We start from the raw sequence: 26,960 nt of genomic DNA, 5'->3' as shown, positions 1-26,960 counted from the left end.
AAAACCCGTGAAGAAGGAGGGACGTGCTGCCAAAGAGCCCTCGCTGCTGAGGGGGATCGCGGAGCTGAGGAGATTGGGCAGCAGGAAGAATCAGAGACCGCCAGTGGCTACCCAAGGCAGTGGTGCTGGAATGATGGAAACGAGGTAGGACAGAGGGCTCGCTGCCGCGTTCCTGGGCCAAGGAAGGGTGGCTGCCGTCCAATAGAGAGCAGAGGAGTCGGGCGCCATTCGCCAGGAGGCCAGAGCCTGCTCGTGACCACCATGATTGGGGAAGAGAAGGGAATGGGGGACTTGCTGCCAGATGCCTTCAACTGGAGAAGCCATCGCTGTCCACCAGGAGGCGGAGGAGCGTCGGGCCATCCACCAAAGATGTCAAGTACCATCGCATGGCACTGCGAGTGAGAGCCTCTCAGCTGGTTGAGGACCAAGGGGCAGTGTGTCCGGGAACTGGCCCGATCATTTTTATTTATTATTTTTTCTTCTCTCCAATCACTCGTCTCTGTTTCTCCACTTCTTCCACCTCCTTTTCTCTCACTTCATCTGTCCTTACCCCAGGTGCTGCGGCCACCATGGTGAGGCCCCCGGGGGGAAGTAGAACACAGTCTCGTGGGTACCCCCTGGCCTGCGAGTGGATCTTATGTTGTAATTTTGTTATGTTTTATGCTGCAGTGATTATGATTGTGATTGTTAATTTGTTTATTAACGTTTTATGTTTAAATGTTTGCCATGTGATGTGTAATTGCGTAATGTTCCCGCCTCTTTTTTTATTGATCTACGAACGTTGTTAAACACATTTAACTCCAAATGGTCATTAATCTACATGGAACGGAAGCCAAACTCCTGAAATGCTGCTATAAACTGCTGAAATCATCTGGATTCAGTCAGATTTACTGAATGGAAACTGCTGTTTGTGAGCATGTCACTACGTGTGAAACTTTTGGTTGTTTTTTTCCAAACAATGGGTGAGTAGTTCACACTATCATTCTATGCTGCTTCCAATAAAAGCCAGTTTTGCCAAAAAAAAAAAAAAAAAAAAAAAAAAAAAAAAAAAAAAAGTAAGGAAGAAAGAAAAAATGTATATAAACAGTGACAAGTATTTCCTTTTTTTTTTTTACAATTCTCAATTTTAGTGTTTTAGCTAAAACTATTACAATGTATTTTCGTTAATTGTAATAAAATAAAATAAATAAATTAATTACTACATGAAAAATGTCTATTAAAAATAACTAAATTACTCAAACTAAAATTGAAATAAATTAAGCTAAATAGAAATGTAAAAAAAAAAGACAACTGCACAAGAATACTAAACTATAGACTTAATTAAAAGGTAAACAGAATATAAAAATATAAGCCAATTCAAAATATTAATACAGTACATACTATAATAGTAAATGATACAAATTATATATTAAAATAGCATTGCTCCTTTTGTGTTCTATAGAAGAAAAAGTCATTCAGGTCTGGAATAACATAAGGAGTATTAAATGATGACAGAATCCACATTGTTGGGTGAACTATTACAAAATTTGGATGAACTAATATACTGTAGAATGATTGGTCCCTAAGCCTCCAGACTTTTTAGTAATAACATATGAGGCAGAATAGATATAACTGCTTCCCAGATGTTTATTCCATACTGATGCATTGCATTGTATTTTTATAAATGTACATGTGTAAGTTTATAATGCATAGGTCAAAATGAATTCACACTGTTGTTCTACTTGTTGCACAGTGCACACATGGATCCAGACTATTTTAACCAAATAGAAAAACCTGAGTAGGCCACTGAACCATCTGGCATTGGGATCTAAGGGACCCAGAATAGATTATGGAAGGAACTACATACATTTATACCTGCTACCTGAATCCACCAGTGACACAAATGAGTTAAATTTGTGTCAGTAGACCTTCCTGGCTAACTATGTACATGATAAAATTGGGTAAGACAGAAAAATAAACCCTATCCATAACTTTTACCACGCTAATAGAAGCCAGGGGAAGATGAGTCGAGCTAAATTTAATTGAGAGTGTAAGTACAGTAGCTTCTGCTAAATATATTAAGCCGCGTGTGGCTGATGTAAAGCGCAGAACAGCTGTTTTGAATTAGTTTTAAAATATACCATTTCTTACAAGCATGCAGTCTTTAGTTCCTTCAGTGTTTTGGCTTTTTGCTGCTAAAAAGAATAACTATCTGGATAACATTTTCAAAAATCAGGACAAAATCTTCTGTAAAGGCTTTAGGAAATAGTTTTTGCCAGCAAGAAAATGAGTCAGTCACAAGTGGCTTTTTTAAAGTGGATATATCAAAAGTATTCACATTCCTGCAGGAGTTTACGAGTCTTGGAAGCGCGAGAAGTAAACACCTCCCATTTCTGAGCATCTCAGGACACTGAGCAACAGACTCAACACAGCTAAAAAGAAATACGCAAGTACTGAGAAAAAACTAAATAAAATTCACTTTGGAATGCTGAATCATAATGTCAGCAAACATCAATGGTGCTTTTATCAATGGAGACTGTTTAGCAGTTCGCAAGCGCTAAATAGGTATAGCTCAGCCAAATTTGTCTTCATCGTTTACTCACTCTTGAGACATTTCCAAACCTGTATGACACTATTTCTTCCATAAACCACATAAGACGACATTTTGAAAAATGTTTCAGGAAAAATTTCAACATCGATTGGACCCCATAGTTTTTCATTTTCCGGATAAAAACATTCTTTTAAATATCTGTCTTTCTTGTTCCACACAAGATGACGATGACTGAATAATGTCAGAATGTTTGTTTTTGGGTGTACTATCCCTTTAAAAACCTTCAAGCTGCAAAGACAAGCTTGTATTCTGTACAAAATCTGGTCAAGCTGAGAGACTTCCCCTCGACCGAACACTGCTTTATGTTGCCGGGACCCTCTGTCATGCTGTTTCAAAGAAACGGATGGCCATACAGTTTTCCACTTCACCCAAGTGCTAATTTGTCATGCACCACACAACTTGCAAAAACCATAAAAACTATCTATCGGGCATCCAAATCCTTGGGGTCCTTCCAGCCGGATAACTGGTGTAATAAAGAACGACACACAGATGAGGATAAAAAGGAATGAATTCCTGCATTGAGAGAATGAGGCCTTCACTGCAGGCTCTTGGGTTGCATTCAGCTCCCACATCACCACATGGAGGGCGCTCACTTCCTCTTCTTCTCTCATTTTTTTTTCTCACTCTCTCTCGCTCTTTGTTAAAAACCAGACTCAACAGCAAACAGTTTATGTTCATGTGAGAAAAGCTCAGAGTGCTGGGAGATGTCTGTTTGGTTAAGTGATCTGTTGTACCAACAAGGTGTGAGAAGCAGAAACAAAAGATGCCTTTGTGTTTTTAGTCTGGGATTAACTCCAGTAATGATAAAACATTTATACCAGATTAAACCAGCTGGCTGTGAGAGGCAGACTAAACACACTGTGGATTTTGAACAATGAAGAATTAGGATAGAAATAAATGTCAGAAATTATAACTTTGAATCAATGGTTTTAAAGAAAAGTTTAACCAAAATAAATATTTGGCTATAATTTACTCCAATTTTATATTACTCCAATTCTTAAAAAGTTTAAACGCCAAGCTTAAAGAAAGCAAATAGTCTGTAATAGTAGTCTGTATGATTGGTGCAATATATTTACATTGTTTACAGTTAAGTTCCTTTTATAAATTATTAAAACTTAATAAAGAGCAATTTTTTTGAAAAACATTTACGTCTTTATGTTCTTAAATATTTAATGTAGATGTTATTAAGAAAAAAATGTAAGCGTTGTCTGAATATAAGGCTGTCTTGAATAAAACAAATTGAATACTTTACACTAGTAAATCAGTCACTTTCTTAACTTTTTATGTGTGTGTGTGTGTGTGTGTGTGTGTGTTAGTTTAAAGACATTTATCATCATCAAAATGTATCATAAATTCATAAAAAATTCAACCTTTTTTGGGGATTTAAGACGGGTTCGAGGCTATTCTAAACTTAAGAGGTTATTAGCGATAAGCTTTAAGATTTTTTTTAAAAGCTTTTTGTTAATTTTAAGTTCAAAAATAAGAAAAAAATGTAGAAGAGAATAATTTTATTCTTTAGAACATGGCCTACATTTAAGCTTTAGTTTTTTTGTTGTTGTTTTTAAGAAGAAAAGCTAAGAACTATAATTTTTGTGGCAAGAGCTACGTACAGATACAGAATATTGCTTTGGAACAATAGAATGGTGATAATGGCAAAATTAAACATTTTTATGTTAACTGCCTTGTCAAAGTTCATTAAGCTAAAAGGACAGAATTCCTTTGCATGGTATAGTCTGACTACAGTCTGTTTATCTACTTTTATCTATCTTCTCTTTTCCCTGGTGGCTCTCTGTGCCCCTTTCTCTCTGTCTCTCACTATTCACCGTGTTGGTGCTCAGATAGCTTGTCTGTAATACTAACTCTGTTCGTCTCCTGAACAGACACACTTCGCTCTGCTCCTGAGGTTCAGTCTTGTCAACACTTTCCAAAGATAACACACCAGATCTCACCGCCAGGCTGAGGCCCTCCAGAGCAGCCCTCAAGTGGCCAAACCTCACAACCCTGCAGGTCTGAGATCAGTGGTGTTTAATATACGAGACGCCTGCAGAATGGACTTTATGCGCTGCCTAAAATACAACCCTGTTCTGGCTGCACTGATTCAGGAGGTGAACAGAGATTGTGGACTGTGTATGCAAGAAAAAAAGCTTAAATAAGCACTTCAAGTAGTTTCATTGAACCCACACGGTATATGTTGATATGTACGGTGCCCGTAAAGTGCCTTGTTCAGTTTACTTAGTTTTGTCGTGGCCACGAAATAATAACTCGTGGGAACGTGATAATATGTCGTGGCCACGGGATATTAATTTGTGGGAACGTCATATTAACTCGTGGGAACGTCAAATTATGTCGTGGCCACGAGATCATTTTGTCGAGGTAACGACATCCTTATGTCGTGGCCTCGAGATGCTATGTTGAGGGAACAACATCCATTTCTCGAGTTTAATGCGTAAACAAACCTGCGTGACCATAGCAACCCAGGATTAAGCCTATCAGAGATGGATTCATTCATATTTTATTTTGAATTAAGAAATTATTATATTATTTATACATATAAAATGTATGCATTTATGACATTGTATGTTAATGTCGAGCATTTACAGTATGCTATTATTTACAAAAGTATTCAGAATGTTAAGTAAAGAGATCGAAATTGAAGCAAACAAAAAAAAATTAATATAAACAAAATTAAAAAAATATAACCAATAATATAAGGCCAATAATAATAATGATAATAATGTACACATATTACATGGGAAATACTATCAGTTAATGGACTTACAAGACTGTAGGATGGATAAAAAAAGTTTTTATATTTTATTATGCACGTCATATTTATTTATGATAAACTTCATTTGAATGCTGACGATCGCACGTAATACAGCCCAGTAGCCAGAGCATATGGTTAATATAATAATTACTTAAATCAAAATAAAATATGAATGAATCAATTTATGATAATCCTAGGTTGCTATGGTCATGCAGGTTTGTTTACGCATTGTTTACGCATTGGCCACGAGAAAAACATATCGTTCCCTCAACATAAAAAGTCGTGGCCACGAGAAATGACACGACATAAGGATGTCGTTACCTCGACAAAATGATATTGTGGCCACGACATAATATGACGTTCCCACAAGTTACTATTTCGTGGCCACGACAAAACTAAGTAAATCGAAATCAAAGTCACTTTTTGAGCACCGTAGATATGCTCTTTTTTTTAAGTAAATCAACAATGTCGCTCCAACCAGAACTGTATATCAATGGAAATTGGAGCAACATTCCCAAGAATTTCCTCCTCGGTCTTTATGAAGAGCTGAACTCCAGATGAACAAAGTCTAAAAAGCAGTAGGTCTGAGAAAAATCACCATCCAGGTTTACTTTAGAAGGAAAATTGAGATTTTCAGGAAACAAAACTAGGCAGGCGCAGTACTCAGTAATGTAATGAGAAATCTGCTGTGGAAGTATGCAGGATCGTTCACCGCATGACGCCCATGCTAGAGAACATTCCTCGTGTTTTCATTTAGGTTCTTGCTTCCTGAAAGCCCATCCTTTCTCTCAGGAGGTTGCTGGGAAAGACAGGGGACATGAAAATTGGTTTTGAGAGCTACAGGGTCGCCGAGTAATTGTAAAAGTTAAACTATAAAATGTCACCAGTGTGAGTCAGACAGACAACAGATGAAAAATCATTCTTCAAGGTCAGGAACTTTCAAAAAAACACCTGAAATCGAATTCTGCTTTACAAGCTTTGGTCGCTGTACCACAGAAATCTTCATCTTGAGATTCCAGCCATTCACAAGAAGTCGTCTCACTTATAAATAAACAAAGGTGTTTTCTGAAGAACATGTACCAGAAAAAATAAGCTTAAATCAAAGACTACGTTCACACAGTAGCAGAATTCAGATGTCAGTTCTGTTTAAGAGGGCTGAATATAGTTAGATACAGTCGGATTCTATAACTGATGAGACTTCCTTAAATTTTGTTACATATTGCTGAAGTGTATGTATGCATATTATCTATCTATCTATCTATCTATCTATCTATCTATCTATCTATCTATCTATCTATCTATCTATCTATCTATCTATCTATCTATCTATCTATCTATCTATCTATCTATCTATCTATCTATCTATCTAAATTTTTACTTTAGGGCCTTATGCCCTAAACAAGTGCTCCAGAAGGCTAGACAGGTCATGAGTTATCCTGACCATGTTCTTAGACAGGAATTTTGTCTAATTCCCTCAGGACGACGATACCTGGTTGCTGCTCAGACTTAGTATTGTGGCTCTTAGTATTGTGGAATAAATTAAGAATGGTTATCATGGAAGATGTGTATTCAATCTATATGCATGAACATGCATTTTAAGGTATTTTTAAATGTTAAAAATGAATAACGTTGTATTAAATAAATGTAAATGCAAATGCAGTTTATTAATTAATTGCTGTTGCAAAAAAGAGAAGGGTGAATTGACGGTACGAAGAGGACACTTTGAGAGTCACACCTGTTCAATCTGACTACGTGACCAAATCCAAAGACTTTTATGCTGCAAATACCACTGTTAGGCATTTGCTCTGAGCTAGCAACTTTGAGCATCTTCTCTTAATAGCAACCACATCAGCTGCACTAATCAACAGCCATGTTGAGTCTGAATTTAAAGAGACGCTATAAATGGCACGATAAAAATACAGTCCATATTTTCATTTTAGAATGTGAACCGCTCACATTTCAGCAGATGTCCAAAAATAATCCAGACGTCTTTTCATCTGCATCCCCTGCACAAGCACCGATGTCATGAGCGCTGGCCAAGACTCACAGCGGCCCGTCTGCATCTCTTTTCAGCCATGAGCTTTGTGGGACATTCTCAAAGCTCTTTAACATGATAAACTCTATTCATAGAATCGATGTCTCCTTCAGAAAAAGTGAGAGAGCAAGATGAAGAGAAGGAAAAAGAAAAAGATGAGATGACATGAGATTGTTTCTTGGGGCCATCAATCAGGACAGGGCTGACAGGAAGGGTCCACCCCCCTCTCTCAGAGCCGGTCTGAGGGGGTTCGGTGGGGTCGGTATGGAATGAGAGCACGTCCCTCTGGTGGTCAATGGGACAATGGAGGAGCACCCAGCTCTCCCAGAGACCACAACACACAGCTAATTTTTTTCATTAGCACAACACCCCCATCCCACTTTCACTATGATCTAAGAAAGCCTTTAAACACACACAGACCTGTTCCAAGACCCCTGGAGAGAGAAACGGTGTGTGTGTCTGTACATGTGTGTATGTTTCGCCTCTTTGAAAAAGTATGAAAAAGTATGTTTCTCCCCCTTTCACACTGCACGTTGGATCCTGGAAAATTTGCAGATTGCCTTCTGTGTGAATGCAAACACGTCCCGGGATTGATTCCGGGATCGATCCCGGCTTGGGGACCAAGTAACATTGCCGGGTTCAGTCCAAGAGCAAGCTCTGTGTGAACAAAAGCCAGAACAAATGCTGTGTCATAGTGATGACGCACGTTATCGTGCGACTCTTTTACAGGGTGTTTTGAAGAAAAAAAACTAGCATTTGCCTAGCATTTTCGACTCGTACATTATATGTCACATCCTGATGTCACGTGTCATTACAGAAGCTTTACGGGTTGTGAGTGAAGGCATGCACATATTCTGGGAAATTTGAAGTTCTTAAAGTGAACACCATATAGTACATTTAGAAGAAAAGCATTCCACATTTTTGCACATTCATTACTTCAGTGTATAAGGCTGACAGAAACAGTCAAAACAACTCCTGCCACATGTCGACGGCACAGTACCTGACTGCCAACAAAAACTCAGGCCTCCCTGCAAGTCTTCAAACATGGACACTGTGGCCTGAGACACATGGCTCAAAGGTTCAGACGTGCTCTTTTAGGAGGTCCTGCAGATCCTACAGTAGCTGACACTGAATCAGACCCCACATTCTAGACCTTATTAGCACAAGATAAGAGAAAAATCTAACAGAGTCATATTTGAAAACAGCACTGACCTTTGTTGAGGGTCACGACAGGAGTTATTAGAGAGTGTTGAGATGGACTCTCTTATTTTTTTTTTTTTACATTAACTGAACTGATATGACCTAGACAAAGACTGTTTGACATTACATAAACGTTAGTGTTTTTCAACCATAAAACATGTAATATAAACTTTTCTATGAGTTTGCTGCTAACCAAAGTCCATATAACAATTATCATGGTTATATAACTGCACAAACTGATGATTATTCAAATTGACACATATTTTTAATATATATATATATATATATATATATATGTATGTATGTATGAAACTAAGTTATTGTCGAGAAAATCTTTCAAATGTATGTTCCAAAACCTATTGTGCCATTAGCTTGGCAACATACTAACTTGAAACTCTACTGAAATCAATTATCTCATGCAGCGGACAAGAGAGTCCAGCAGTCAGGTTCTAGAAATCTAGAAATAAAAACATTCATTTTCTCAGAAACTCCACCAATCAGAGAGTGGCAGCAAGTAAATTGCGACAAAAGATTTAGCAGGGAACACCTTCTCCCAAATGACATAATCACATCAGTCTCACTATGCTGTGAAATACTTAAATATTTGTATAGATATTTATGCACATTTTGCAATAAACGTAATGTATATTGTTTCTATAGATGATTATTCATACCCAACAACCTTAAATTAGTAGTTTTATATTTCTCTGTATATATTATGTTACGTCATTCACAATGCCTCATGGGATTGTACTTCTTTTCCTTATTAAAGCCGTTAAGTCATTTTGTCCCATTTTCAAATACGTATTTGCGTCAAATTAAAGTTATGTTGTGATTGTCCTTAAAGCTGACTGTCTTTGTTCATGGCATATTACATTTAAGCGAAGACTTTTTAAAAATCCCTAATGGCAGAAATTAATAGAAAAAATACGCAACTCTGAAAAAGTGGGTGGTACTAAGGCAGTGTATTTGTGTTGTGCACGAAGTTAAAGAGCATTCCAAGCATTCTTCATGAAGTTCTATGGCACTTATGGTCACAGAAGACAGTAGGAAGTGAGACAGCTCATAAGGTTTTGATCTGGAAAACTGAGGTTTTAGATTGAGAAAAGAGCACTGTAAAATCTTTGCCTAATGATTTCTTCACGGTGAATAGTTTAAACAGTTGTTGTGGTGGTAAGCAGCCAAAGACGGAAGATCCTTTTTGAGAAACTGCAATTCAGTCACTATCTTCAGCTGGTGAACTCAATGCCACGGGAATTACCCACAACAAGGTCAATAAGTTTAGTTTGGGTAGTCAGAACTGAGAATGACCATTGGCATTAAACAATATTAGATATATACTCCTTTCTAATGAAGAATAGTTTGTACATTTGTGTGGAAGGACTCTTACAGGCAGATAAGAGAGAAGATCAAAAAGGAAATAATGAGTGAGAAGGCAAATGGGACAGGACTCTGACTGGAAGCAAACCTCCGTCTCCAACATGAGCACAGCAGCTTGGAGTGTCTAGAAAAATAAAAACCCAACGTGACAAAGCATTTCTGACTGACACTGCACAGGCTGTATATATGCCTAGTATGTGTGTTTGGGTGGAGGTGAGGGGGTCTTCTGTCACCCCGCAGTATGAAAGCAACACACAGCACAAAGCAGAGCACACACAGGTTAGTTTAACACAGACACAGCCCAGACCTGCTTTATGACCCACTCCCGAACAGTGTTGGGGGTAACGCATTACAAGTAACGCTAGTGAAATAAAAAAAAATAAAATAAAAAAAATGATGTAGTTTTCTTTAAAATGAATGAAAACAATGAAATGAAAACTCAGAATATGATGCAAACCTGCAATAATTAAATATGTTAAATAACAAAAATGTATCTAATCCCATTTTATGAACTAATATCTTTGCTCCTGACCCTTGATGATCCAGTTCAGCCATACAAATAAACAAAAATGACTTTAGATAAACTATCAATTGTGCTTCATTGTTTTTGTTTTGTTTTGTTTTTGTTTTTTATTGCTGAAGTGTTGAACTGTCTTCTCCTGTGTTCTACTGTACAGACGTGATTGTGAATTTACTTTTCCTTCAGCCTGAGATTTATTCATGACACTTTTTGGTATGAAAGGGCTTTATTTACTATAAATAAAACTTCTTATATTAAAAACAATCAATTTAAAAAGTAATGTGAAAGTAACGGAAAAGTAGCGTAACGCATTGCTTTCCATAAACGTTACGTTTAGTGAGTAACACAACATTATAATGCATTGCTTTTAAAAGTAACTTTCCCCAACACTGCTGCTGAATCACATTCTTTCAGGCATCAAAAATTCTCAAAAAAAAAAAAAAATGTTTTGTGTTCCATGAAAAATTTACAGTATACAAGTTTGAAACATACATGAGCACGCAATATTTTTTTCTCTGTTTTATTTGTGTCAACTATTAATTTAAGATGTCTTTATACAGCCACATCAAGGCTCAGTAAAACAGAACGAAGGAACATCTGTTCAGAGGCTGTGAAGCTCAATTGCTTTTGATGTTTGACTATATATCTCTGCTGTAATGTCTACTGAGTGACAATGTTTGTGCGACTGAGCTGTAGTTGTTCTGCTTTGATACCCTAAAAGCCACAAATCCATAAATATATGATGCGGATGTCAGTATTCCAGAATTGTTGTTTAAAAAAGAACATCTTGCGGATATGCCTCTCAGTACTAAACTCTAGCATGGAAAAGTTTAAAAGGATGATACTACTGTGTGCAATTTCCGTTAACAGTGATTCTGCCCTTTTTACCATTGTTTACTTTTACAAACAGAACAAAAATGGCTACAGTGAATAAAAACTGTATTATAACTCGACTTGGAAAACATTTTATGTCCTTTATGTATCCTGTCTTACCGCAACCACAATATAAAACAATAAAACAGATCTTTGGCCACAACCAAAATAACTGATGAGAAATGGTTTCCCTTAGCAGTCTGTTTCATCTCCGATTCATGCAGACAGTTCAGTCATTATTCAATGGACGCAAACATGCTCTTTTAAAAGTTTTTATGTCAGGTCATACAAATGACGCTTTCTATCTGTAAGATTAGTTCACCCAAAAATGTCAATTCTGTAATCTGACTGTGTTTCTTCCACGAAGCACAAAAGCACAAAGAGGATGCAGGAAAGCAATATACTGTACAGTATCATAGACATAGTCCATACAACTAGTGCACTATATTACAGGTCCTCTAAAGCTGCAAAATAAAGTTTTGTCAATGTCTGAGTTGATATTCACTGATAATCATCAAATTATGAAATAATCAATTTGATGTTTTTTAATCAACTATGGAAGCACAATATTGAAATCCATGTCTGTTAACCAATACATTTCAAATATTAAAATTGCATACTATTTTGTCTAAATAATTTATTTAGACAAAATAGTAATTTAATTAAGAAAACAATATCATGTAAATCAATCGTTTAATGCTACTAGTGAATCGAGGCATACAAATTATAATGTACATTACAAAAACTGGATATTCATTTTTGATATTTGTTAAAGATTACATTTAACAGTGTTATTAAATAATTAGATTCACTTTATATAAGTGTCAGATGACAACTAACTAAACTAAATATAGACAATAACAAATATAGGTCTTGAAAGAACAATCCGTTTATGAATCGTTCATCATGACTTCCTCAAGCAGCTCGATATGGTTGATATGATAATCAGGTTTCAGAAGACTTGGAATTTATCACTTCAAATATATATACTCAATATATATCACTTCAATAATACTTTTATTGTACTTGTACTATGTGTCCTTTATGAAGTCCCCATTCATTATGAATGCAATGATCCACAAAACAAAGTTAAAGAATCAGGGTTGATTAAATGTGTCTCTTACCAAACTTTCTCACAGGACCAGGGTCTTTTTACACCCACCATCCTTTTCTTCTCACTAGTGACAACTAACAAAGAGTTCTCAATTTTCTGCCACTTGGGTGACACCAAGAAAATCTTCAAAAGGAGCAGAGGGACGAGGAGGGGTCTGCTACACAGGAAAAACCTTTATGTGGACTGAGTACCACACTCAAAAACAGAAAAGTAAGAGCAGATAGAGAGATTGTGTGTGACAGCTTCAATAGGTTACTGATCTTAAAGCCATGAGAACATGATACAAGACACCTTTGTTTGGTCACAGAAGGGCGCGCTGATTCACAGACTCATTCATGACCTAAAGAAAAGAAAAAACCTTTACATATTCTACTTTAAAATGAGCCAAGTTCTTGAAATGTATTCATGTTGGTTTCATATGATAAAGCTGTATTTTATGCTCTATATGTCAAGTCGGAATAACTATCAATAAAAAGTAATAATAAATTGCACTTACACTATTACTACAAGAGTACACATCATTATTATTAATAAATTATATATATATATATATATATATATATATATATATATATATATATATATATATATATATATATATATATATATTTTTTTTTTTTTTTTTTTTTTGCATATCCTTATGTTTAGGTAAGTTACACATGAAATTTTACCACTTGAACTACCCTTGTCTTGTCATAAAAACAAAAATGAGATTCTGTAGTATTTATAATGTTGTATTAGCTTTTCTTTTCATATAGTCAGTTTTCATATTGAATTTAATTTAAGTATTAGTAATTTATTAATTATCTTATGTGCTTTTGTCATCCATTTATCTTTCATTTGTTTTATTTTAGATATTTTAGTACTTTTTTTAAGTATGTTATTTTTAGGAAGGTTTTTTTTTTCATTTTCTTTTTTTTTTCTTTTTTTTTGGCACTTAAGTTTTCATCTATTTTTATTCTAAATAATTGTCTATTTTATTTTACCTTCAATTCAATTACCTAAAACAATGTTTAATTTTTTGGTAGGTTTAGTAAACAATTTATATATGTACGTTTTTTTTTTTGTTTGTTTTGTTAATGGTTAAGTACAAAAAAGTGTCATGTCACTGATTCATCTAATTTGTCTTTGTCACCACATTCCCAAAATACTTCTTCAGTTTATATTTAAACTGTTCCAAGATAGAAAGAGAATGTGAGGTGACTGACGCACTTCAGCTCTAAGTGTAATCCCAGACCCATTACATTAAGCCTAATAACAGCAGTCTGACCTTCAACACAACAGATTCTGATAAATGGTCAACCGATGGGTGAGTAATGGCTACAGTGTAGCCCACTGCCTTATGCCACTGCCTGCTTTGTGTCAAATATTCTGGGTCACGTCTTGATAGCAGGACCAGAACTGTAAAAAAAACAATGTTGCTAAATGCATTTTGCCATTACTCAAAAAGTCACTCTGTTTTAGTAAAAAGCGATCTGTCTTCATGTTTTGCTTATATATGAATACAGTGATTGATACAGCTGGGTTCATTCATAGTGTCATTATAAAGTTATTCATGCCAAGACAGAATTTTCAAAGAGAGTTTTTAAATGAAAGTCTGAAATATAGCAGTGTGATTATACATTATTCTTTGTTTCTTTAGCTAGGCTGGATAATTTATTTTATATTTGTTTAAATATGAACTATTCATTTAGGCAAATATATACATTTAGGAATGACCACCGCTGAAGCGACGTACCGCCACCACCGACAGCTTCCAAGAGCGCAATGAACTAGTAGCTCAATGAAGACACTTGAATGGAGCAGAACGATGTTGTCGCTTGGCTCTGAAGTGAAAAGCTGGTATGCATTGCACCTGCTGCCTTTTTATACTCAACGCTGTGATCAGCTGCAGTTGGATGCAATAATTGCATGCCAGTATGCATCAGCTCATTTACTGTAGTTTACACTCGAAGTAGATTGGTCTATCGAAGCGATATTTCAATTTGTCGCTCACCAATGGGACGTAGAGAGTGAGTGACTGAAAGGGGACTAGAATTTCCAAAGTTAACAAGACAATTTTATTACTACAACTTAATAAAAATAATAATACAAATCAATTAACATAAATGTGTGTTTAAATTAAGCACAATATTAAGTTAATGTAATGACCAACATTCGGACGTCAACTGAACTCAATAAAATAATGTTTGCAACTTACATTTTTAAATAAATATTTAAATCAGAATTTCTCATTTGTATTGTAACAGGTCCCCTGGGTCATTTTGTAGAGTGCATCTTTCTTTGAGAATTAGTTTTTGGCTTGACAATGAAGTAACAGGAAATCAACACAACTCTCCAAGTAACAGGAAATCAACACAACTCTCCAATTTTAAAAGAAACCCATTGTGCTTCCAATGCCAGGTGCGGTTAACCTTTGGACATTCAGCACACATATGGCATCCAAAACAATTCTAATATAGCAGTTAGTTGATTAATTCAAAAATACGGGAATTTCTTCGAACATTTAAACACATCTGAAGAACAAAAAAAGGTAAGGGAACTGCCACACATGAAGGCCACATGCTTGGCAACTACCAGCACTGTGGCCCAACATATTTTGGCCAAATGACAGTATTATAGTCTCTCCAGCTGCTGCAGAGTTTCTAATGCAGAGTCATTGCAACATTATTAATGTAAAGGGATATTTGACTTCCCGTAAGAGGTTCGAAACAACAGATGGGAAATTAATTGCTACAAAAAAATAAATGAAATAACAATAAATTCAAGTTAATTCAGCAGGTTGAGAATCTTTGGAAAACTTCATGAGTAATCCAAGTTTTTGGATTATAATCATGGAAAATTCAATTTTTTAATGTAAGGATAATTAGACTAATGCTGCAGCAGTGGGTGATTTTACCTTAGTGAACAGCCAACGACAAGATGTCTACACCTGTGAAAGCCCAGATAGGAATCGCTGTAATTGCCGTTCATTTATCATTTACTGAAACAGAAGAGTAATTTAAGCATTTGATGTGTCATCAAAAACATTACAAATCTTTATTGCCATAAAGAGTCAGTGGAAAATATGCTATTCAGAGAAAATAACCCTAAAAATGTATTAAAATAAGAAATATTTCTTGAAGTACAAAATCAGCATGTTAAAATGCTTCCTGAAGGATCATGTGAAAATAAAGATGAGAGTAATGACTGGTGAATGTGGTAGCACTTTACACTAAGGTTTCATTTGTTAACATCAGTTAATGTATCAACTAACAATGAACAATACATTTGTCACAGTATTTATAAATGTTTGTTATGTGAGTTGATGAAAATACAGTTATTTATTGACTGTTCATGTTAGTTCACAGTGCATTACCTGATGTTAACAAATACAACTTTTTTAATTTTAATAATGTTGAAATTTACATTAACTAAGAGAAATAAATGTTGCAGAAGTATTGTTTGTGCTTAGTTCATGTTAACTAATGGACCTTATAGTAAAGTGTTACCCTGAATGTTATATACAATATTACTTTTTTACTGTACTTTTTATCAATACATTCCAGCCTTATTAAACATCAGAGACTTACAAAATCACTTGACAAAATTCAAGCAGAGTGAGACTTCTATTATAAGGATCTATTTGGACATTCACCAAGTGAAGACTGGGAAACACGCACTTTTGACCTTTTCAAGATCCTTTAATATCCTGCTTCCTTCTTGGAATTGGGAATTAGACTTGAACTTTTAGCTCTATTTTTCTCGCCATTGTCTTTTTTAGGCCAGGGTTGGCCAAATAAGAATGACAATTAGTGTTAAGAAGGCTAAGAGGTCGAATGAAAGAATCTAAACTACCGGGCCTAAACTACAAGAATCTGAAGGAGAGACAGAGAAACAAATTGGCGTGAGAACTTCAGTAAGAGAACGGCTGAGAAAACGTGAGATGGGACAGTGACCAGTGAGACAAACAGAGTCAGGTTACTGCTGAACACTAAGATATAAATACCTCCACAGATGAACATGTAGACAGTTTTAATCTTTTCCTCTTTAAGCAGTGAGGGACGCAGAGGGGGTTACAATAGAAACCAGATGGTCTGGTGGAGATGCTGTGAACGTGTCTGGACAAATGTATTTTTGTGTGTGTGTGTGTGTGTGAGTGTGGATAGGCTGGACACCGTGTCATGTGTCTGTCATCATTTAACTGTTTGTAAGTCTCTGCTTCCCATGTCTGCACTCTCTGAAAAGACGTAATCCATCCATTGTTACACACGTTCAGGCTAGAAGTCTGTGGTCATCAACCAGGCAGTCGAATCTTTAAAGACATTCACTTTCAAAAGGTTGGATATAGTAATAATAAAACACACACACATAGGCAAAAAAAAAAAAAAATGGCACTGGCTTGTAGTGATGTTTATTCACATGCACTGTTTGGGTTGCTTTAGTAACCAATTCACTAAAGGAATTATGCTAATGAGGTAGGCCACAAACACAGCACAAAATTCTGGCAGTGACAAGAATGAATCCCTAAAATCTGCTTTTTCTAACTTTTGGATGCACAGACCTCCAGATATGAAGATCTCCCTTCAGAAAATATAAGGGGTACCTATACTGTATATTGCCATATATATATATATATATATATATATATATATATATATATATATATATATATATATATATATATAAAGATTTTCATATATTTCCAATATTGTGAACAAAACAATATATAATTACCAAATATAATAATATGTGGTCACAATGTATTTTCTATTCTGTTAACACTGTCATATTTTTCTCTATTTATCTTTCCATAAATAAAATAATTAGCTGTTTTCGTTCATTTTAAGTGATTAGAAAGTAGAATGAAACTAAAACATTTATGCATTTAGCAGACACTTTTAACCAAAGCAACTTACAGTGCATTCAGGCTATACGTTTATTTATTTATTTATATTTAATCAATATGTGTGATCTCTGGGAATTGAACCCACAACCTTTTGCACTGCTAACGCAATGCTCTACCACTGAGCCACAGACTTCCTGAAACCACTCTTGCAGCCATTGGCACATACTAATCCAAATTTACATAGAAAGTATTTTTCTGCTGAAGAGAATGACTTAATGTCAATACTCATGACACAGCGTTGTTCCAACATTTCACACCTGCTTAAACTGGACTGCGCCTGAAAAAGAAACAGGTTTACACTGGTGCAACTGAATTCACCCTGTCCCTTCTGTGTTCTCTCGCACACTCACACACTTCCACATGCACATCCATCCGTCTTGGTGAAAAATATATTTTATCAACCCTAATCGCGCACGTACAGCACCCAGATGTCTATTCGCTGTGTTTACATCTGGAAGATGTCAACCATTTACTCATTTGCAATACATATCTGAAAATTCACTGTCAGATGCTAGAATGATATTCAGCAGATGTTTCCACGGTTCATAATTTAAAATCCGCTCTTTTGAAGATGTTTATCAGTTAGCAGTTAGCAATAAACAGTAATTCAAGGTTAACGCATTTTTTTAAGATGTATGTGTACTTACTTAAAATTATTACTTCAATTTGTGAAACAATTCATTCATTTTCCTGCAGTGAGAGTTCAGAGATGGGTCAGAGTTGTTTCATCAGCTGTAGGACTTCAGCTGTCTGGATGTGAATATTGTTTAGTAGTCCGAGGCTGTCAGCACACAGAAATCCAGGTGAGGCAGAGAAAACATCACTGTTGTGAGGCTTCTGTAAGTATCTTTTCCTAACTTGTGTGCACTTGACAATGCCAAAGATGCAAATCTGACTACGATAAAGAAAGTCTGTGAAAGATTGGACATGAATGTCTTTCATTATCTCTCACGCTGAACATCTGGCGGGTGGAAACATCACCACAGAATTTATAAAGCTGATAATGACCGCAGGAGACATCTGTCCATGGTGACTACTGTTTCTTGCTGATTTTAAACTGTGGTCAGCTATTTGCTGTATATATGCACATAATTTTGAGGAGAACATTGGGAAATAATATGGAATAACATGTTCTTCCAATACAAAAAAAAGTCTAGGAACTTGCTTGAGTGCTAAGACTAGCAATGCCTGAGTCCTGGAAAAATCATTCAGGTTCTTTCACAATTTCAATCTACCATCTCAAACACAGACTCAAGTCTCAACACAACCATGCTTTTATGACAACTCAGAAAAAAAAAAAAAAATGCAAATTAAAATAGCAAAGGAAAACGACAAATAGCAATGCAGCATATTTAAAAAGCAGTTAGCACAACAACTTGTCCAAGAGCAGTGAACTCTAAAGTTTAGGGCTTTAGACTGTTCCGCTTTTTCCTGCTCTAACATTGTTTACTGCTTGGAAACGCATTAGGAATTACTGGAAATTTACAACTCTCATACACAATCTTTTTCTTTCTACGAGAGTGTTTCAAAGCGCCAAACAATAGGCCAAAAGTGCCAAATTCATCATGTGAGGTTTTAAAGGATCAGAATTCACAACTAACTGCAAATCACACAGGGTCAAGTGAAGGAGATGTTTCCATATCAGCTCATTTAACAGACAAAAATCTAAAGGAGCATTTCAACTGTAGTATGATTTCAAGTGTTCGTGGGTCATTTCTTGAACGTCAGCAAGTCCTAACTGAACTCGGTAAGTTATCTGCAGTCAAAACAGCAGAGCACAGAGTGTATCATACAAGACATGATGCATTCTAAGGCTAATGAAGCACTTACTCCACCACATGCTGTACCTTATAAAAAATCCAGACCTAATTCAGTGATTTACAACGGAAGCTCACAAAATTTCCAATCTCCATTAACTTCTATGTCTATAATTTGGCCATAACCGCAGTGTGCTTTTAAATATCACTCTTGGGTGGGGTTTGGGTTGCTAGTGAAAATTTGTCGCTCAAGTTGCCTCACAATCGGGACTTTTTAGGGTTGTGCTTGTTACCAGTGCCCCCAGAACTGTGTGTTAGGCCATACTGTAACTTTTGATTTATTTCAGATGTTAAAAAAAAATCATTATGGCTTTATTTGCAGTGAGGGCTAATGGTAATAAATGGAGAGCAGTTTTATTGGGACCACACGTTAGCATCATTGAGTTTAATCAGGAGTCTGGCCTCATTTTCACATTATAGAGCCCCGACTCCCAGACACGATGATTATGGCAAATCAGCGTCAAGACCTACACCGACCCTGCAAACTTTAATAAACCATTAGCTCAAGCAGCAGAATAAAAACCAAGAGCACCAGAACCTAGGCTTTCCATCTGCCCAACAAAAGCATCTCCTCTGCCGCCAAATGTTTGTGCGAGTAAATGACTATGATTAAGGCATCTGAATTACGCCCTGTCAGAAAGCCACGGTTTACTCGCAGAGAGCACGGGAGATCCTGGGATCTGAAAATTAGCCATTTGATGGTGACTGGTGCTTTTCACGACTGCTGCAGCAACCATGAGCTATGTTGTGTACATTACCACACCGCTAAATCTCACTGCCATTGACCGCAGAGGTTCTCCGCAAACGCGCTAAATGACAGGCATTGCATATAAGAGCCTAAAAGACTCACCACTCAGGTTTATGAATAAACAGATTATTTATACACAGCTTCCTCTGATGTTAACACTTGGGCCTTTAAGTCACCGCATCCAGGAAGTCCTGTTTAAATTTGGATGATCATATGGTTGCAATTTGAATAAAAGGTAGATAAAATGTTTTCATCAGTTGCGAAGAAAGAAGAAAGAAACTCTGAGCCACTTTTCTGCACAGTATTTCAAGCGCTAACCATCTACAATCCAGTTTAACCAGAAGCTAAATGTGCTGGAATAGTGCTGCGTCATGTGTAAAATACATACCTGTAATTTTTTACAATACAAACACAATTACTGTAAAGATTTTATCGGCTGTTTAGACTCTCATTCTGATGGCACTCATTCACTGCAGAGGATCCAGTGACCAAGTGATCTTGGTTTGGCCGTAATTCCTAGTGAACCTTGTGCTAAAACAATGTGCACAGATGCAAACAAACACTATTATCATTGGGTGTAATACATATTTAGTTAATTCCCTACAGAGGCACAAAAGGCAAAAAAGTCAAATCTTCTTTGATGGATAAACAAGATGCCGACTGTCTTTCTAGCTACAGATTTTATTCATTAGAAAGACAGACTTTACAGTTGTGTTCGTTCCACCATGGCTAAGCCTGCAGGAAACATTCCAGTCAAAATTCATCCTTTTCCCGCTCCAGAAGTATCAATGTCAAGAATCCTCATTGTAACATGAGGCAAAATAAAGAAATAACTGGAAAGGACCCACAGATGCCAGGCTTTCAAGTTGCAAATGGCAAACTTTTTACTGATCAATTATGGCTGTGATGAGCGTAGTAGGAGCATTTGACTGTTACATAATCACTTATTGGAAGAACAACCACCCTGGACACCTTTTCAACAAGATCTGCTTCCAGCTTACATATAAAGAGTAATAATGAGAGCCAGGAACATATTTTCATCACACCAGAAGCCAGAAACCAAATTATTCATTTTTATTTTTTTAATTCTTTCGAATTTGAATTTGTTATATTTCTCAGGACTATGAATAAACAAAAAACAAAAAAGAATAATTCTGGTTAATACTTTTGGAGACTGCATGTCGTAGGCGTAAAAATAACGCACTTTAAGTATTTGTCCAGGCAAAAGTATATATTTTCAAACTATTTCTAAAATATTCTATTTCATTTCATCAATGCTAATATAATATTTTATCATATTCAAAATTCAACTTAAAAATATTTTCAGATATTAACATAGCTTGCTTTAGTTGAATGACAATGTAAGCGCCAGTTATTTAATTTTATAAACAATTACTTTTGTTGTCTTTATAATAACTTTCTCACATATTACTTTATGTTTATAGTGTAACTGCCATTACATTTTAAGAACGGGATCCCGCACAAGGGATACCTATCATATTTTGGGGTCCTTGACACCAAAACCCTTTAAAACCCCCTGGTCTAGAGCCCATTAGACTCACGCTTTCACAGTTGACCGGTGTAACTTCCCATAATAATAATGATGGACAGTCAAAACATGGAGGTCATTGAAACCATACTGGGCACAGCAGTAGCCAAACACTCCTGTCATTTAATGAAGTGGTTAGCATAGACATGGAAAATATAAATCAGGCATGCACAAGTGCAACAGGTTTCACTAATGAGCCCAGACAAGTGCATGAAAATAGTTCTCATGGCGTTGTGTCATTAGGTCGGTTGACAGCTCACTCTGGTGAGTTGATTTATGATGGTGTGGTGTGTAAAGTCCCGCTATGAATAGCAGCTGCATGGTGGTTTTGAATTCATTCCTTTCGTCAAAGTAAAGATAAAAGGCCCCGAATGTGCAATCAAAAGCACGGCCAGACCTCACTGAAGATATTGCAGATGGGCAATGTTTATGGGAAGTATATGCATCTCTCTATACATTAAATTACTGTTACAAATAATTGTTGGGTGGTGACATTGCATTTTTTCCCAGAAAATAGAGGTTTTAGATTAGCAATTCATGGATGAATTTAATATTTTAATCTATTTATAATGCAATATGCTTCTAGTGTTTACACTACCGAATTGAAATCCAAAAGTGAAATAACCAATTCAACAAATACATTTATAAATAGTCCGTAATAAAATTACAAATTACAAGTTTAGAATTATTTACAGAGCTTATTAATGTTATATAAATTTAAGCATCTGAAAAATTCAAATACTGAATTTTGAAATGGATTCTTTCCCTCATTCAAAAACAATGTAAACCACAGAGCGTTCAAAATACTTTTATTAATATTAACTAGTGATGTTATTGTTAACTGAAACAAAAACTACTGAAACTACTGATTTTCATTCATTGAAAATTATTTGTTTAAATAAAATAAAATAAAATTAAAATCAACTTTACAAGAATAAACTATATGGAAATATGAAATGTTGCCTTGGCAACTAACTGACATAAAATCGGTACATAAAAGTACAAAAAATTACTGAACTGAAATGAATTAAAGCCAAATTAAATAAAAAGTCAAACAAAACACAAATCACATAATATCACTAAAACAAACTACAAATAAAATGACAAAAAAAAAAAAAACACTTTAGAAGACACTTGAAGGATGTGATATGTCATCTTGGGTCATCTGCTTAGAGAGCAAGAGAGCGTCTTACCCCTTACCTCCCACACACAGGACCCACCTTTGACCCAGATAGGCCTTCAATCACACAAACACACTCCTGGTCAGAAAAGCGATCTCATCATTGCTACAAGGAATGCAGCGTGGTTTAGGACAGGTCCCAGGACAGAGGATAGAATGGCAGAAAAACATTCAACAAGCTGTAGAGAGGCAAGGCAGCATCTGCAAATCATAGTGGTTCTCTTATCAAGCTGCCTTTTCCATACGGGTTGAAATCATAGCTACGGAACATTGATTCCACAGAGACAAACAACGTAGTCACTCAAAGTATGTTATCAAGAAATAAATCAATAACCAACTGTTCAGAGCTGTTGATAGGTGAAGCTTCTCGGAAGGGTTTGTTACAAGAGGTACTTGTGTTTAGCTGCTGCCCTCTTTCATGGTTCGCAAATTGCACGCGAACGAAAGGGAAAACGACTCACGGCAGGTGTCTGAGCAGGACTGGTTCACAAAATCTCTCTCAACAAATTCTCAGACCTTGCAGGGAGTTTCAGCAACTTTATTTTTGGACCAAAATACCCCCTAGCAAAACAGCTTTGGAGTTTCCAAATGGTTCCGCAATCCCCCAGGAACGCAGGATCAGTAAATGGAGTTGACGGTGGGAGATAACTGCACTTCTTTCGTAGGGCAATTTTTGTCCCTGATATCCTTAAATAACACTTTTACGAAACGTACAAATTAAAACCTGACAGTTCTAAGCTTAATGGCTTTAGCAGGCGGACAGTTATATTTTCCCCTGCAGTCTGGAGAGGAAAAGAAACTGTACGAGCCACGTGTGCTTGGCCACTAAGTTTATACTGCTCACTAAAGACACACACTTGTCTTAAACACTGACTACCAGTTCCTTTAGACAACAGCAGTGAATCACTTAGACGTTTGACTGTCGGCATGAAGTCTGGTACATATTGCGGATTATTCCAGTCAAAACTGCCCATTTATCAATCTATCTATCTATCTATCTATCTATCTATCTATCTATCTATCTATCTATCTATCTATCTATCTATCTATCTATCTATCTATCTATCTATCTATCTATAAAGTATTTGAGGGAAAAGGTAAAAGTAAGATGTTAAAGATAGTGTGTATTTCCAAAAAATAAAAAATAAAAATAAAAATAATAATAATAATAATAATAATAATAATAATAATATGTGTATTGCAAAAACTGTTTTGTGGATAAAACTAATTTCACCCCATATGTTCAAGAAGTGTAATAAATAAATCAATCAATATCTCACTTCCAGTAAACCTGCTGCTAAAAACAAACAGAAAAGGAAATTGGTCGCCACTGGGGAAGCCAATGAATAGCATTTTTATACATTTATGTAAGATTTCTGTAAAAAAATTATACAGTTTGTAAAATAACTCATCAAATTCATAAACACATTCATAAAACAATAGCATACAATGGGATACTGAGACATTAATTTTATTGTGATATTCCACAATTCACAAAAACACACTTGGATGGAAACCCAGCATTTGTAGTAGCCTGGTAACTTGTAAATACAACTTCCAAGCACGCCGATAAAATCCATTTTTATGTCCACTGAGCATAATATGGTCCATGAGTCACAGAGGTAACAAACCCCTAAAGTGAGAAATATGCATACTGCACTTCCAGAGAAACAACACAGTATATATATATTAATGGGTTTTGTGGGTGCTGTCTGTGACACTTAATCCTTCGTGACTCAGAGATAGCCATAGCCGTCCTGCTTCCACACAGTGGCACAGATGTTAATCTGGGATTAAGTCCTATGAGGTAATGAAGCCTGATTCTTTCACCAGGGTTTAGGGACATGAGATAAACAACGAGATTGTGAAGAAATACAGTATACAGTAACAATGAAAGTTAATGTGATTTCAAGCATGTTACAGTCAATCTATTTTTTTTATATTCTGGCAAAAAAATGTTTCCATGGCAAATTTGTGAGTGTTTTTTAAACTTATCACATAGGTTATTAATGAAAAAGCGTAAAATAGAATTCGATTTTAAAGTTTTAAACTCAGATATGCTGGACAACTTGTGTGTGTGTGTGTGTGTGTGTGTGTGTGTGTGTAAAGCACGTTGCTGCATTCGCTGTTTTATATCGATTGAGAAGTCAAGCATGGAACATATTTAAACAAGAGCATAAATGTTGCAGCGTGAGCGCCTATTAGCAAGAGGAAAAATTTACCACAAAGTAAAAATCAAGCAGGGGCCTCGGTACGGATAAATCACACATCTGTCATTCAAGAAGGGACAAATGAGAAAATAATTCCTAAACAATCTGACGCAGCCAGAATCTGCTGACCGAGCCAGAAATTTAAAAGGGTGAAGATTAAGTACAAAATGTTTTTCCTCGCCATTTGTAGTTTAATTAAAGGGAAACAGCATCTTGTTACTCACCAATGCAGACATGTACTCTGACAGACAGCTGTGTTCTCAGGATTATACTGTGTTTCTTTCCTCTCCTAAGGAAAAAAACAACAACACAAAAACAATTGAACATCATGCTGTAAATCGAACAAATGTTAAAAAGTTTACAGAACTATGTTGGACCATGTGATATGATATCGACCATAGGTCCATACGATGGACCAAAGTATAGTTACTCTTTCCTAATATTTGAATTCAAAGCACTTTTTTTTTTTTACTGTCAAAATCTTAGCGATTTTTACTGTCAAACTCAAAAATCCTGACGATTCATATATATATATATATATATATATATATATATATATATATATAAAATAAATCATGATTCATGATTCATCTAACCACATTACGATGTTTAAAATATATACATATTCAATTGTGACACAGACAAAATAATCACAACATTTGGTAAAAGTAGTCGGATTATGTTAGTTTAATGTTGTGATATATATATATACATATATATACAACAGGTAAATGTTTTTACAAAAATGAAAAAACGCGAAAGCAAAAGCAATGCAAAGTAAAAAAAAAAAAAAAAAAAAAAAAAAAAAACCATAAACATACAGTTTAGAAACTAATTTATAACCATACATGCCAACCCTCCCGATTTTTCCGGGAGACTCACGAATTTGTATGTATAAATTATGTACAAATAAATGAATTATATCCTTACGTTTGTTTGTGTGTGTGATTATATATGAGACCCCTGCCCCCACCCCCTTTGAATTTCTCCCTAATTCTGAGGTCTCAAGGTTGGCAAGTATGTTGATAACCAGTAAATCATAAGTCAAATTCTAGATGAATTATTACAGCTGTAAGTTAAACGGCCTTGTGTTATGATTGATGACTAGATACACAAGCTTCTCCCAAACATACATTTGGAACTCCATATATAAGAGAGCATTTTAACATGGCACAAAGCACCCAGCCTTATTTATATACACTTGTGAAGGTGAATAAATGTTCATCAGCACATCTGTTTACACCAGAGCATTCTATGTTGCATCTTCTCTTCCTGTGTATTTAGGTCAGGTGAGTTAAGCTTCTACAGTTTGAGAGACCAGAACCATGTGTGGCCTTGAGCTCCAAAAGACAGTAAAGATCCAGCCCACTTCCTGTGACTTACTACTAACTTCCAGGAGACTAAAGGGAGAGAGAAACTGGATGAACTGAGTGGGTGAAGAGAGCCATGTTGTGGTAAAAAAGGGTCAGATAGTGTCTGGACTCCCCTGACCCCTTGAGCAGAGGTGGCTTTGGGGATGACACGTACTGTAGTTCACGGCATCCGTGTAAAGAGTGACGGATGAGTACGGGCACAGACCAAACCCCCATCTCTTCTACAGATTATCAGGCCTGATGAACAGAGGAACTGTCTGTCTCATGAAAAACTGAAAGCAAATACAAAATGCAATGATATGCAGCTGCATTTGAGTTGGAGGACGGATGAAGATGGATGGATGCTGAACATACATCTTTAGAACAAGTCGACCAACCGCAACACCGATCAACACTCTGTAGTTACATCGGCATGGGTTGAAGCCTCCATTTACCAGATATGAGATAAACACATGGAATGGACAAGAAGCAACACAGTAAAGAAATGCAGACACAACAGAAACTCGTGGAGATGGGAGAAAAGATATTTTTCCTCTAGAAGATAAGCTTCCTCAAACCTACAGCGTATAATACTGCAGGTTTGCTTCCCGAAAGCAGGACGGCAACACTGAGACCTGTGAACAAATGCAGCATTGTGTGAGTTATACAATGAAAGTTTGATGATCTGGATGGCAACATGCCACAGAATGAATCCGTAATTGACTACCTACTGTACC

The 26,960-nt window shown here is 36.0% G+C and overlaps 1 protein-coding gene across 3 annotated transcripts in view; it reads right to left on the bottom strand.

Annotated features, from left to right (window-relative positions):
- LOC113060197 (FH1/FH2 domain-containing protein 3-like) overlaps positions 1-26,960 on the bottom strand; it is a 169,383-nt gene that overhangs the window by 118,231 nt on the left and 24,192 nt on the right. For all 3 annotated transcript variants that reach the window (XM_026229090.1, XM_026229091.1, XM_026229092.1), the window contains exon 3: positions 25,096-25,160. In XM_026229090.1, coding sequence (XP_026084875.1) covers positions 25,096-25,160 — 65 coding nt within the window. The remainder of the gene's footprint in view (positions 1-25,095; positions 25,161-26,960) is intronic.

Source organism: Carassius auratus, chromosome 41, assembly GCF_003368295.1.
Source record: "Carassius auratus strain Wakin chromosome 41, ASM336829v1, whole genome shotgun sequence".
Lineage (NCBI taxonomy): Eukaryota > Metazoa > Chordata > Actinopteri > Cypriniformes > Cyprinidae > Carassius > Carassius auratus.
Note: the sequence above shows the minus strand (reverse complement) of the source record. Positions and strands in the feature narration are given on the sequence as shown.